This window comes from Artemia sp. Qi Xiang Cuo, chromosome 14, assembly GCF_049724085.1.
Source record: "Artemia sp. Qi Xiang Cuo chromosome 14, ASM4972408v1, whole genome shotgun sequence".
In the NCBI taxonomy this organism is placed as follows: domain Eukaryota; kingdom Metazoa; phylum Arthropoda; class Branchiopoda; order Anostraca; family Artemiidae; genus Artemia; species Artemia sp. Qi Xiang Cuo.
In genome coordinates, this window is record NC_142807.1 from 54,669,101 (window position 1) to 54,684,182 (window position 15,082).

Sequence of the window (15,082 nt, forward strand, 5' to 3'; positions counted from 1 at the left end):
ATTTTATGAGACAAGCCTAACTAAGAATGTAAAAAAGAAAAAAAAATCTAAAGAACAAGGCCAAAATCTTACTTTTTAGCGCAATTAGGTTTTAGAAATCCTATTGGACAGCTGCATTGGTTGACTCCTATGCATCTCCCTCCATTTTGACAGGGCACGTCGCATATTGCTGTGAAAAGAGGTTTTTATGTTTCAATTAACTCACCAATAATAAGTAAGGTCACACACTAAAACTTTTAGAAAAAAAAATTCGAGAGCTCGTCAAGTCATCATTTTACTTAATCAATCCTCAGGTCAACTGAATACTGCAGAAAGTGTTGTTAACCTTAATTTACAGTCATGATGTGTGCAAAAGGAAGAGAAATTACAGCCTGGTCAAGGAACTGATTAATACTGTCACTCAACTGGAGGTTATATCAATCATTTAGACACTTGTAGTCATTTAGACAACCACTTGTACGCTTTCATCAATTGGACAATGGATTCAATGATAAAGAACTTCAGCAAAAGTGTACGGATGAAATGCAAAAGACGGTCAAACGGCCACAGAGTACACTGAGCAGCTTGAACTGAAAAAAAAATTACCGAACCAAAGACAATGGAAAGGTCCAGCTTTTGTACCAATCAACTTAGTCCTTGTGCTCTTAAAACTAACAGGAAATTGAACTGGCACCAGTTCTGCTTGTAGTAACATGGTCAGCTGTACTTTGAAAAAAGAGAACAAACCGCGCAGCATCGGACTAGCAAAGCTACTTATTGGACTGAAAGGGTCTTATGATAAGACCAGTAAAAATTAAAGTCACTAAAAGTTTCAAAATTCAATATTGATAGTCACTAAAACAGCCCTTAATATGAATAGTAGATCCTAAAAAACGAAGTTATCAGTATTTAATGATAGCTAGGAATAACAGTTTTATTAATAGTTTTGTCAATAGTTTGTCAAATCGTTTTGTCATTTGACTAAAAATTTGTTAACCTCTAAAAATATTCTCTAAAATAAAATTTTATAAAATAAAATTTTATAAAATAAAATTGAATTCATTTAATATAAAATACAAAAAGTCTCTAAGAATATTCTAAAAATATTCTCTAAAAATATTGTAACTTACGTTTTTCACACCGGCTTCCTGTGTAGCCTGGCTTACATGAACACCGATAAGGTCCAATACACGTTCCTCCATTCAAACAGGGCATTATGCATTGAGCTGAAAACAATATTTTTACTAAATTATACTGTAAATAAGTAACATATCATTCAAGTTAGTTATCAATAATTGGGCCTAACAGGTCTGAATTGTAAAGAGCCAAGGCAGAAGCATAATATGTTAACATCGGTCAATTAAAAAGGTAATTTGATAATTGATCAATTATTTTGCTGCATTCATCGTTTATATAAACGCCAAACTTGCACTAGAGAAACAGAAACATTAAATGACGAGAAATTGGTGTGAAAAGCGTATTTTTTATTTTTTGGTATTAATTTGTTTTCAAGTGTTTTCTATCAATGCTGTCTTATGTACCTGTCATTAAGTATGCTTTCAATTTAACTCACTCCCGCTGACAAATATGTCAAAGTTAACCTGTCAATAATTTCTGTCAATGGCTAATCATATTCTGACAGAATTCTAACTCTCAATCTGTCAATAATTTGTAATCTGTCAATTGATAGAATTCTAACGTCTCTCTGTAAAGTAGGTCATCTCCCATATTTGGAGTCCCGTCAGCAGCATGAGTAGTTTTAACGTCACAGTATAATATATGGTGTTCTGGCCGGAGTCCAATTTGTCTTCCATATTTGGTGTTCCATTCGGACCTTAAACCCCTTCCACTACTGAACTTGGCTAATAAAACTTTCAGACATTTTCAAGATTTGATATTTGCTGATACCTCGAAGGTTAAAACTGTAAACCCTTTAAAATTATATTATGCCGTTGGGAACCGTATAATAACGTATAAGTTCATCCAGTGCTCCTAAATTGAGCTGATATCTAACCTAAATGATTTTTTTCTGTCATTTTTTCTTTTGAATTGACCTTTTGTGAGGTACCCAAGTTGCTTTGCTGGAAATATGTGACAAGTGTTTAGCTCGCTCATGACTTTCTCTGAACATCAATTATCATTATCTCAACGGTTGATACCGTTTAATAACATATAAGGCCATTCAATCCTCCTAAATTGAGCTGATATCTGATTGATTCTATCTTTTTTTTGGTTGACATAACCTATCTTTATGCCCTTTCTGTACCAACAAAGTTGACGAGCTATATTTTAAAACTTTCGAAACAGCTAATAAGCAGCATAAATTTGCATTTTGCGGACTCTCACCTCGATTCCTAAAACAGTAATAACAGCTTATAGGAAAAACCTACTGTTTGAACTAATCATTTTTTTTTCATTAGTATTTTTTCTTTACTTTTTTTTCTTTACTTCTTTCGAAATTGAATCTTTCAAGGTTAAGCCAGTCATAGTCATAACTTTAATTAAGACTCATTACCCATTTAAAAAGATCAAATTGTTTCAATTTATATAATTATTTCACGGTATATTCTTATATATATATGTGTGTTTTCTATCATTTACTTAAGAACTGGATTTACCATTTTTAAAATTAAAATTACTAACGATTAATGCATGCGGTTCAGCCGTTTATCAAACAGTTCGTGGTAACGAACTGTAAGTAATGAGCGACGCGGCTCAATAGTAACCGAAATTCTGAAAAAATGGAATTTTGATACTAACAGATACATAAGAAGAATCGAATATTTACGCTCATTTCAAATATATAAGTTTCATCAAATTTGTTCTAACCCATCAAAAGTTACGAGCCTGAAAAAATTTGCCTTATTTTCAAAAAAGTGAAAAAAACCCTAAAAGTGATAAAATCTTAATGAAAATAAAACCATCAGATTCAAAGTAACAGAAACCCCCACTCTAGATGTTTCAAGCTCATATCTGCAAAAATCTGGGATTTTATATTTTTTGCTAGAAGAAAGATCACAAATGCTTGTTTATTTGTTTTTTTTTCCAGGGTTGATCGTATCAATCCAGTTGTCCTAGAATATCGTGAGAGGGCTAATTCGAAGGGATATTAAAAGTTCTAGTGCCCTTTTTAAGTGACCAAAAAAATTGAAGGCAACTTGACCCCCTCCCAGGCTCACTTTATCCCAAAGTCGACCAACCAACATTTTGAAATAGCCGTTTTGTTCAGCATAGTCAAAAATCTAATAAATATATCTTTGAGGATGACTTAGTCCCCCCCGGTTCCCTGGGGAAGGGCTGCAAGTTATGAACTTTCCCTATTGTTTACATATAGTTGTGGTTATCGGTAAGTAAACAGCCGTTTTCTGGTGGGAACGCGGCGGGTGGGGGAGGGGTGGCGGCGGGTGTCACGTGGGAGAATTTTTTTATGGAGGATGTGTCCTTGGGGGAAGAGACATTTCTATGAATGGGGCGACGGATTTCCCATCATTATTTAAAAAACGAAGAGAAATTAAATAAAAAAAACAAGTTTTTTCAACTGAAAGTAAGGAGCAACATTAAAACTTAAAACAAACAGAAATTGTTACGTATATGAGGGGGTTCGCCCCCTATTCAATGCCTCGCTCTTTACACTAAAGTTTTTTTTAGTACGCATCACAAGAGCTATATATTCTAATAAAACGGCCTTTGTAATTCAGGGATTTGTGATTCGAAAAAAATTCAAACTTTAGCGTAAAGAGCGAGGTATTGACTAGATGGAGAACCCCCTCATACACGTAATAATTTCTATTCTTTTTAAGTTTTAATGTTGCTCCTTATTTTCAGGTGAATTTTTTTTTATTTTTTTTTATTTAATACTATTAAAGCTAACAGGAAACTAAAGTCACCCCTATTCTTTAAGTCAACTTTAATTTAATAACAGAATAAACGACACAACGTCGGGTCACAAGTTACTTATTGGACTGAAAGAGCATTATGATAAGACCAGAAGATATAATAGTCACTAAATTTTTAAAAAATCAATACCGCTAGTAACTGGAATAGCCCTTAATATAAATTTAAAAAAAAAAAAAAAGAAAGTTTGTTTTTAACTGAAAGTAAAGAACGACGTTAAAAATTAAAACGAGCAGAAATTATTCCGTATATGAAAGGGGCTGTCTCCTCCTCAACGCCGCGCTCTTTACGCTAAAGTTTTTCATTGTTTAAAAAAAATAAAGTTGTGAGAAAGCCAAACTTTAGCGCAAAGAGTGAGGCGTTGAGGAGGGCACAGCCCCTTTCATATACGGAATAATTTCTGTTCGTTTTAAGTTTTAACGTCGCTCCTTACTTTCAGTTAAAAAAACTTGTTTTTTTTATTTAATTTTTGAAAGTTTTTGAATTAATGCAGGTTTTGGTTTTGGCTCACCGTACATGAATAATTATAAAAAAATTTTAATATTAATTTTCCTTTTATTTGGTTAAATGGCTTTCTCGAAACCTGTTTAATTTTATTTACGAAAGTTTTTATTAGTAATAAATATACGTAACTTACGAATTAACTTACGTAACGAACCTCTATATTCTTATATTTTTAATACGTATATTAGAGGGTTCGCTCTCTAGTCAATACCTTGCTCTTTAAGCTAAAGTTCGAAATTTGTTCCAATTCTTTAAAAATAACCCCTTAATCACAAATGCCGTTAATTAGAATAAATAGCTCTTATGAAAGTACTAAATAATCTTTGGCTTAAAGAGCGAGGTATTGACTATGGGATGAACCTAATCATATACGTAATGTTTTTTGTCGTTTTAATTTTTGATGTTGCTTCTTACTTTCAGTTAAAAAACTTGTTTTTTTTTATATATATAATTTCTGATCTTTATTTAAATAATGCCAGGAGATCGGGTACCCCCTTTATAACAATGTTCCTCCTACCATGAAAACTTCCTTCATGGTAAGATCCTCCCGCCTTACCCACGACCCACTCCCCCCCACTACCAGAAAAAATCCCCTCTGAAAAAGTCTGTATACTTCCCAATAACCAATACTATATGTTAACATTGGGTAAGGTTCATAACTTTCAGCCCTCCCCCCGGGGACTTCGGGGGATTAAGTCATCTTAAAAAACATAGTTATATTTTCGACCATGCTGAACAAATTGGCTATCTCAAAATTTTGATCGGGTGACTTTGGGAAAAAATGAGCATGGGAGGGGGCCTAGTTACCCTCCATTTTTTTGGTTACTTAAAAAGGGCACTAGAACTTTTAATTTCCGTTCGAAGGAGCCCTCTCACGATATTGTAGGACCAGTGGGCCGATACGATCACCCCTGTGAAAAAAAACAACAACAAAAAAACAAACAAATAAGCACGCATCTGTGATCTTTCTTCTGGAAAAAATACAAAATTCCACGTTTTTGTAGATAGGAGCTTGAAACCTCCGCAGTAGGGTTCTCTGATACGCTGAATATGATGGTGTGATTTTCATTAAGGTTCTATAGGTTTTAGTTGGTCTTTCCCCCTTTTTTCGAAAATCAGTCAAATTTTCTCAGGTTCGTAACTTTTGATCGGTAGGACTAAACTTGATAAAACTTATATATCTGAATTCAGCATAGAAATCTGATTCTTTTGCTGTATCTATTGGTAACAAAATTCTGTTTTCTACAGTTTCGGTTACCATTGAGCCGGGTCGCGCCTTACTTACAGTTCGTTACCACGAACTGTTTGATTAATTAAAATAAAACTTTTTCCACAAAATAAGTTTTTCAAAAAAAGTAAAGAACTCCATTAAACCAAAAAGGGACAAAATAGAATCAAATAATCTACCAAACATACAGCTACCACAAATCAGTATCAATAAATAAATGAAACCGAAACAAAAAGAAATTAAAATAAATAACAAAGTCAAACTCAAAACGAGCAGATATTAATATGAGTAGGGTTCTAACCCCTATGATTTCTAAAAGCCATAATACAATTTGTACTTCACTGAAAAAATTCAAATGAATCTATTGCAAAAAATTTGTACTGTCAGTTTAGTATACATATGCTTATATTTATTCCTTAAAATCTTAACTAATTTTGATTTCTTAAAGCTATAAAAATGACAATATTTAATAGAATTGTTTGACGACATTTATAAGAAATTTTAATTGGATGTGTTTGGGGAAATGGTGGGCTTGAGGGAGGGGTTAGTTGCCGTCCAATCCCTTTCGACTATTAAGAAGGGCACTAGCCCTTTCAATTTCCATTTAAATGACCCCTTTTTGAAGTTTGTATGACAACTCTATCTATAGCGATTACCAAGCTGCTATTTTTGCCTATAGATGTTGGAATGATGTATGTCCTCCAGTTTTTACAATTTTTGTTCATGTAAATAGTTCACTCCACAGGTAAGCGACTAGAGAGGCGGAAAATTTTACGGTTGAGTATCGAGACACCACACGTGCAGGTTTCGGAATTCGGTATTTGGCTCCGGCTATTTGGAATGATATTCCAGTTGGCGTTCGGGAATCTGAACACATTGGGTCGTTTAAAGTAAAAATAAAAAAACATTTATTGGGAGAGGGGTGGTAATTTATTATTATTGTCATCATTAATGTTTTTTTTTTTTTTTCTTAATATTTTTTGGTATTATTTTTTAATTTGAGAGAGAGTTTTAAATTTTTTTTTTTTTCCTGTCTTTTTTTTTTTTTGTTAATTATAATTTTGAGAGGTTGTTAATTAGAGGATTGCAGCCGTCTTTCATCAGGCTTTTTGAGCCTTCTCCGGGCGGTTGCTTGTATATAGTTTATTTTGTAATTAGTAGTAAATAAATAAAAAAAAAAAAATAAAGCAAGTATAAAAACCTTATATACCCCCCCCAGGAATAACTTACAACGTTTGCCATGAGGGGTGTGGGGGTTTGTCATCCTCAAAGACATAATTTTCAGAACTTTCAACTTTGTCGAACAAAATGGCTATCTCAAAGTTTTGATTGGATGTGTATGGGGAAATGGTGGGCGTAAGAGGGGTTTAGTTGCTCTCCAATCACTGTCGACTATTAAAAAGCGCACTAGCCAAATCAATTTCCAATCAAATAAACCCTTTTTGAAATTTCTACGACAACGCTTTCCATAAAAACCTTAGATGTCCCCAGGGCATAACTTAAAACCCCTGCCCTGAGGGCTCTGAGGGGGTTATCATCTTCAAAGACCTAATTTCCAGAACTTTTAACTACGTTGAACAAAATGGATATCTCAAATATTTGATTGCTTGTGTTTGGGGAAATGGCGGGGGGTCGTCATCCTCAAAGACCTAATTTCAAGAAATTTCAACTACGTTGAACAAAATATCCATCTCAACATTTTGATTAGATGGGTTTGGAGAAATGGTGGGCGGGAGAGGAGCGTTAGCTGCCCTCCAATCACTTTCGACAATTAGAAAGGGCACTAGCCCTTTGAATTTCCAATCGAATGAGCCCTTTTTGAAGTTTCTATGACAACACTTTCTATAAAAAACCTTATCTGCCCCCAGGGTGTAACTTACAATCTTTGCCCTGAGGGCTATGGGGGAGTTTCCTCCTCAAAGACATAATTTCCAGATCTTTCAACTACGTTGAACAAAATGGCTATTTCAAAATTTAGTTAGTTGCCTTTACGTTGGCAAGTTAGTTGCCTTTCAATCACTTTCGGCTGTTAAATAGGGCACAAGCCCTTCCAATTTCCAATCGTTTGAGCCCTTTTCAAAGTTTCTACGACATTTCCTTTGATACAAAGTGCCTCGCTTAAACAAAGAAATAAATAATACATTGTGCCAGCATCGTTCTTTACTTAGGCATCTGTATCTATGACATCTCATTCTAACAATTGAACTTATCAATGTCGAAGTAATCGAAGTTGAGCTGAAAATAATATTTTTACTAAATTATACTGTAAATAAGTAACATACAATTCAAGTTAGTTATCAATTGTTGGACCTAACATGACTGAATTATAAAGAGCCAAGAAAGAAACATAATATATTAACATCGGTCAAGAAATTATATATCTACTATAATTTCAAAAAGAAATTATAGTCGCTAAAATTTTAAGAACTCAATGCTAATAGTCACTGGAATAGCTTTTAATTTAAATAGCTGATTCTAAAAATCGAAGTTATCAATATATTACTGAAGGCTGAGAAACACCATTAATGGCTTATAATGTAAACAAATTTTGTCGCTTGACTATAAACTAGGTAACATTATGTTTTCCTTCAAGATTACAATAGCTTACGTTTCTCACACCGGCTTCTTGTATAGCCAGGCTAAAACAGAATTCCAAGCCCTTCAGCGAGTTCCTGCGGTTGAGTTTGGGCTCTAGGTCTTGTACTACCAAGCAATGATCATTCCCATTGTTCCACTACTGAACAAAAATCTTTGAAAGGGTAAGGATTCGAACCTGGGTTACCAGATTACCATGACTACAAAATTATGTATTCAACAATAGACTATCATGGCCCAGATAAAATATTAAGTAACGCTAGTGTATGTGGTTATATTGTACAGTGTGAAACGACCATTATAACGTACAACATAGTAGTGATGTTAGTTGTTATAACAGTCTCCATGATATAAAATCAGGCGTTGTAGAGATACACATCCATAAGAGTAACTTTAGAGAATTGCAAGATAAAAAAATTAATTATAACGTAACACATGGTCAAATGTTTTCTGGACTACATCTACGGACAAAGTGCAGACACTACTGCACATTATGCAGTGTCAGTCACTAAGATAGAGACATTAGAAAAAAATTTATGTGAAGATAGTCTCTTACCATTTTGCAAATTGAGAGTAATTCAAAGAATAATTCTTAGGTTTTACGTCAGAGCTAGGCTCAATTCCAAGAAATCTTTTAAACTGATCGGAACAAATATAAGTTTAATATTTGCCATGAACAAATTTTCTTGAATCATTAGGACTATTTAAGCAAGGTCAGCTAATCGAAAAAAAGTTTAATGAGCTCACACCAATCAAATGCAGACAGCTTTACAACGGGTACATATTTTTGGTCGCTTATTATAATTAATTAAAAAAAACTTCCGAAAAATAAGTTTTTCAAAGAAAAGTAAAGGCCATTTTAAACTTAAGCTCAGCAGATACAAATCAATACTCAGCAAATACAAGATATACAGAAATTACTATTAAAGAATAAATGAAACCCGAAACAAACAGAAATTAAATAAACAATCATAGCAAAAAACATACAACAAGTAATAATATAAATGAGTAAATAGATCTTAAAGCGAGGAATGCTTATATTGAATATGAAAATCAAGCGTAAAACAAAAAAAACATTTTGCTATTGAAGTATAAATGAAACTTAAAACGAACAGAAATTAAATAAACAATCAATACAAACAAACATTCAACAGGTATTAATGTAAATGAATAAATAAATCTTAAAACGAGTAAAACTTAAATTGAATCTACAAACAAGAGTTTGGGTATCGCCTCCTTCTCTCACTGTAAAAGTTTAAAACCTACTGCGTCATTGGCGTTTTACTGAAAACCAATTTTGCTACAAATATTTTCTTTTGTACTTAATATTGAAAATAAACATTAAAACTATAGTAAAATTTTGAACTGATGATCTTTCAGCAATTAATATCATTATACATCAAATTTTCAGTTCAATTTATTAGATTTTTCTAAAATTGTTCAAGACGAATATAGTTTCACTACAAACAAGAGTTTGGATACTGCCCCCTTTCTTAACTGTAAAAACCAAAAGCCTACTGCGTCATTGGTGCTTCACCGAAACGAATTAAATTACAAGTATTTTCGTTTCCAGTTCTTACAGCATTGAAAATAAAAATAAAATTACAGTGAAATAAATATTTGAACTGATGAATCTTATAACAATTAATATCATTATACATCAAATATTCAATTTGATGTTGTTTATACAATCCAAGACTGTTCAAGACGAATATAGTTTTCAGTAAAGCACCAATGATGCAGTAGATTTTAAACTTTTACAGCGGGAGAAGGAGGCGATACCCAAACTCTTCTTTGTAGTGATTTTTGGTCCTTTCAAGCTTGATTTGCATATTCAGTTTAATTTTCACTCGTTTTAAGATTTATTTATTCATTTACATTAATATTATATTGTATGTTTGTTTGCATTGATTGTTTATTTAATTTCTGTTCGTTTTAAGTTTTCATTTATACTTCAATAGCAAAATATTTTTTTTTCGTTTTAAGCTTGAGTTTCAAATTCAGTCCAAGAATTATTCGCTTTAAGATCTATCTATTCATTTATATTATTACTGGTTGTATGTTTTTTGCTATGGTTGTTTATTTAGTTTCTGTTCGTTTTGGGTTTCATTTATTCTTTAATAGTAATTTCTGGTCGTTTTGAGTTTGAATTTTAACAGGTATTTGTATATGCTGAGCTTAAGTTTAAAATGACCTTTACTTTTCCCTGAAAAACTTTGTTTTTCGGAAAGTTTTTTTAATCAATTTTTGTTCGTTTTTGATTGCAAAAGTTTTAAGTTTTTAGAAATTCCTTATTTCAAAATCAAAATTAAAAAAAAAATCAAATGTTCATCAAAGTATCAAAACTGGTATCAAAGTAACAATACCAAATTGAAAAAATGGGTTTGTGTCAACCTCGGAGTTTTTATTATGTGATATTTGAACTATTTTTAACAAAATGGCTATCTCAAAGTTTTTATCGGATGGGTTAGGGGAATAAAGGGCGTGGTGGAATCCAATTGCCCTTCGGTCTCTTTTGACTCTTTAAAAGTGAACTAGAACTTACTATTTTCAATCAAATGAGCCCTCTCTGAAGTTTATATGAGCATCCCTTCTATAAGAATCATACCTACCCCCAGAGTATAATATACCACGCTTGTTTCTGGGCTTTGGGGGGGGGGGTAATTTTGACCCCGGAGTTTTAATATATGACCATTGAACTATTTAAGAAAAATGGCTATCTCAAAATTTTGATCTCTTTTGACTCTTAAAAATTGAACTAGAACTTTCAATTTCAATTCAAATCAGCCCTCTCTGAAGTTTATACGATCATCCCTTCCATAGAAACCATATATGCCTCAAGGGCATAACTGGCAACGCTTGCCCCGGGCCCTTTGTGGTTGTGTCGACACCGAATTTTTTTCATCTGACCTTTGAACTATTTTTAACAAAATAGCTATCTCAAAATTTTTATCGGATGCATCTGGGGGAAAAGGGGCGTGGGGATATAGTTGTCCTCGGATCTCTTTTAACTCTTAAAAACTGAACTAGAACTTTCAATTTCCAATCAAATGAGCCCTCTCTAAAGTTTATACGAGCATCCCTTCCACAACAGCTGTATATACCCCCATGCATACCTTACAACGCCTATCTCGGGCCCTGAAGGATTGTGTCGACCCCGGAGTTTTCGTTATATGATCTTTGAAAAAAACTTTTGAACCATTTTGAAAAAAATGGCTCTCTCAAAGTTCTTATTGGATGGGTTTGAGGAAAATAAGAAGTGGAGAGGGAGGGGGCTACTTACCCTCAGATCTCTTTTGATTCTTAAAAAGTGAACGAGAACTTTCAATTTCCAATCATATGAGCCCTCACCGAAGTTTACATGAGCATCCCTTCCATAAGAACCATAAATGCCCCCAGAGCATTACTTACAACACTTGCAGGGTTCGGACAGGTCGGTTCGTTTCAAATTATAGGCTCTGTCCTATTTTTATAGGATTTCCCGGGCCGAAATATAGGCCAAATATAGGATTCGGAAGTCCTCGGGATCAGATCTGTGGTAGATGGCGTGGGATGCCTGGTCACATAAATTCGTCATTTCCCGAGTTTTTCATTTATTTAATTTTTTTTAAATTTCAAATAGAAACTGTACAAATAGTAGAAAACAGTAAAAAATCAGATACACATAGTGTGCCAACGATTGACTGATACAGGTAAAATATTTGGAATCACTCTTGCTGCTTCTTGGGCATCAATTTCGATATGAGATCAGTTTTTCTCTTTGCAAGAGGCTGCTTCACTCTCGCAGATTCCATAATCCGCTCTCCATCACTTGTCCTGGGCTTCACAGCTCCTTCGAGCAGAGAAACAGCTAAGGTAATGTCTATGGATCTCTTGAACTTGGCAGCCTTCTTCATTCTGTCGGTCGCTTCCTGAAGTAGAGTATCTGCTACTGTTCTCTTTTCTGGCTCTGATGCTCTAAGTTTTTTTCCTTTTGCTTTCCAGGTCTTCTATTTCTTTCTTTTTGTCGTGGACCTCGTGCAACTTCCGCTTGCTGTACTCTTCGAAAGCTGCTTTCTCCTTCTCAGATAGCTCTTCTTTTTTTTCATCCAGATATTGTTGATACAGAGACCGTGCGGAACGTGCAAGATTCAACAGCTCTTTTGTAATAACAAACCGTTCTGGTTTTCCTCCATAAAGTCTCAACGTGGCATATACCATGAGTCTCGCATCCAGAACGCGTTCAGATATCAAGGCCTGGTCTTCACCGAGAATCCTACCAGAACGCGAGAACCCACGCTCAGCATCTGCGCTGCCATGCGACAACGTCAGCAGCGCTTTGATAAGCTTGGTAAGTTCCGGGTACTTGCCGTCCCCACGCTCATTCACCAGTCCAAAATAATGGCTCCAAAAATGATCGATCCGAGTAATGTCCTCACGGGGTCCAGTTTCCGTTCGCAAAAGCAGCCACTGAGCCTGGGCGACGACTGAGCTTACTCCAATCATAATCTCGTGTTACACAACCGCTATGTCCTTAATGCTTCTTGAATCCTTCATGTTGATCGGACTCAAACAGCGTAAAGCCTCTAGAAAAACATCTTTTTCCAGGGGACTTTTTTTCAAAATATGGCAAATACCCCCAATAAAATGTTTTCGCACATTGAAATAGAAAATGGTCTTGTCTTTCAGTGTTGCTTTCTGACCAAAAGCTCGTTCCACATTTTTTAAAACTATGGAATTTTCTGTAATTTTTTCAGCAAGGTTCAACATTTCTGGTGAGAAATTTTCAGTCTTGGTCACAAAATTCGGAGTAAAGATCCGTCCGCAAAGCGTCACAACTAGTCTTTTGATCTCTGAGTGCAGAACATGAATGAGAGGCTCTTCTTTCTGGAACAGTTGGGTGAAACGCATGAACAGTTCTGCTGAGACTAGAACAAACTCGAGTTGAGCCTTCATCGTCGCACTTTTGATATAAGCCACAATCTTCAGAAATTTGGGAGTGGACAGAAGATTCTTCAGTTTTTTCTCTCTCGGCACGAAGTTCAGGAAGTACTCTAAGATTGCCGGCCACTGCTGCACGATTCTAGCCAGGGCAAGTCCGATCGCCATCAAGCGGCTTGGGAAATGCTTCATGAAAGCATTCTCTGGCACTCCCACTTTCTTTTGGCACTTTCGATAGTCTTCACAACTTGCAGGCCAGCCGTCAAAAAATGAATGCACACGAATAACGAAGTCGGAACTTTCTTCTCCGAACACCTGAAAACCTTTCAAGAAAGCGTTATGAATTACATGGATGTTGCAAGCACCAATGTTCAACATTACCTTTCCCGTCACTTTCTTTTTTTTGGCATTGAACTTGTTCCAAACGCTTTTGTTGACGTTTGGTCTGTCACTTCCAAGTGTAATCAGTTTTTCAAGTGGCAGCTGATTCTGCTCAATGGCTGACACAATCTTCCTATACAGGTCATCAATTATTGTCGGTGATCAGATACGTGAGTTTCTTCGCACATAGGGACATTCCGTCGGAGATCTTACCGGGAAAAATCACATGGAAGGTTGTGACAATATGGTCTGAAGAGTTAGCAGACATGGAACTCTGTACCGTCTGAAGTGCCGATATTAACTCAGCTTTATAAGCGGCATCACGCTCACAAAACATGTTTTTTACCAACTAATGGTTTATCCTTGATTGTTTCATCAACTCGAGATTGTCCGGTCAGGTAAGCTGTAGTGGATGTAGTTGAGCAGTAACTGCGGCTTTGTGTTCTGCATATCGGACATTTTGATTTAGCTGAGCAACCCCAGCTGTGCAACCCAGATTTTTCAAGCAGAGTTTGCAAAAGAACGAGTACTGGTCGTTCCCAGTCTTACACTATTCGCCAATCTTTCTACCGCTGCAATCCGTCTTAGCAAGCAATGAACTATTGAACTTGGTAGGCCCCATACTTAATTACCAAGCATCCCCTGCAAAATAGCATCCCGCGATTAAAAGGCCATAAAAAGAAAAAATGTGGATATATCCGAAACTGGGCCGTATTTGCATGAGCCTTTTATAGCGTTCAGCCAGGAAACGCATAAGTCGCAAGAACTCAGAGTCTCATTAAGCAGAGACTGCTAGCCTATACACTGATCTTTGCTCATTTTGGACAGGCCCAAAATGACAAAAAACAAAACATAGGCTACTAAGTCAACATAACAGCATAGCCCAGGCAGAAGCAACTTACTAATCCCAACACAAAACATTAGTTAAGTTCAAACAGCTCAACAGTTCTAATTAGTTATCGATCTACACCGAAGGACAGCACAGTCTACAAGCAGAGTCAAAAGCAAAGAAAAGCACATTTTGGCTTACTTAACGAGCAGTGAAAATTGCAAATCTTGAGCAATGTCCTTGGTGTTCTTCAGCCGAAAATATAGGAATAATAGGATCTTAGCCAAAATATAGGCATTTTAAAGGAGCGCATTAAAATATAGGAATCTATTGGAATTTATAGGCGAGTCCGAACCCTGCACTTGCTTCCGGGCGGTTGTGTCAACCCCGGAGTTTTCATTATATAATCTTTGAACTATTAAAAAAAATGACTATCTCAAAGTTCTTTTCGGATGGGTTTGAGGAAAAAAGGGCATGGAGGGGGGAATAGTTGCCCTTCGATATCTTTTGACTCTTTAACAGTGAACCAGAACGTTCAATTTCCAATCAAATGAGCCCTCTCTGAAGTTTATACGAGCATACCTTCCATAATAACCATGTACACCCCCAGAGCAATACTTACAACACCTGCCCCATATCCCGGAAGGTTGCATCGACACAGGAGATTTTTTTTATTTGACCTATGAACTAATTTTAACGAAATGGCCATACGTAAAGGAGTTTTCTATTTTTAACAAAATGGCTACCTCAAT

General features: G+C 35.3%; 2 protein-coding genes across 2 annotated transcripts in view; both read right to left on the bottom strand.

The window, feature by feature from the left end:
• Window positions 1-15,082, bottom strand: part of LOC148944644 (uncharacterized) — a 191,446-nt gene that overhangs the window by 61,362 nt on the left and 115,002 nt on the right. The window lies entirely within an intron of this gene.
• Window positions 1-15,082, bottom strand: part of LOC148944645 (sushi, von Willebrand factor type A, EGF and pentraxin domain-containing protein 1-like) — a 103,751-nt gene that overhangs the window by 2,646 nt on the left and 86,023 nt on the right. Inside the window, exons 12-13 of the mRNA XM_089099980.1 lie at window positions 1,110-1,205; window positions 73-169 (exon numbers count right to left, since the gene is read on the bottom strand). Of these exons, the coding sequence (XP_088956106.1) occupies window positions 73-169; window positions 1,110-1,205 (193 nt within the window). The remainder of the gene's footprint in view (window positions 1-72; window positions 170-1,109; window positions 1,206-15,082) is intronic.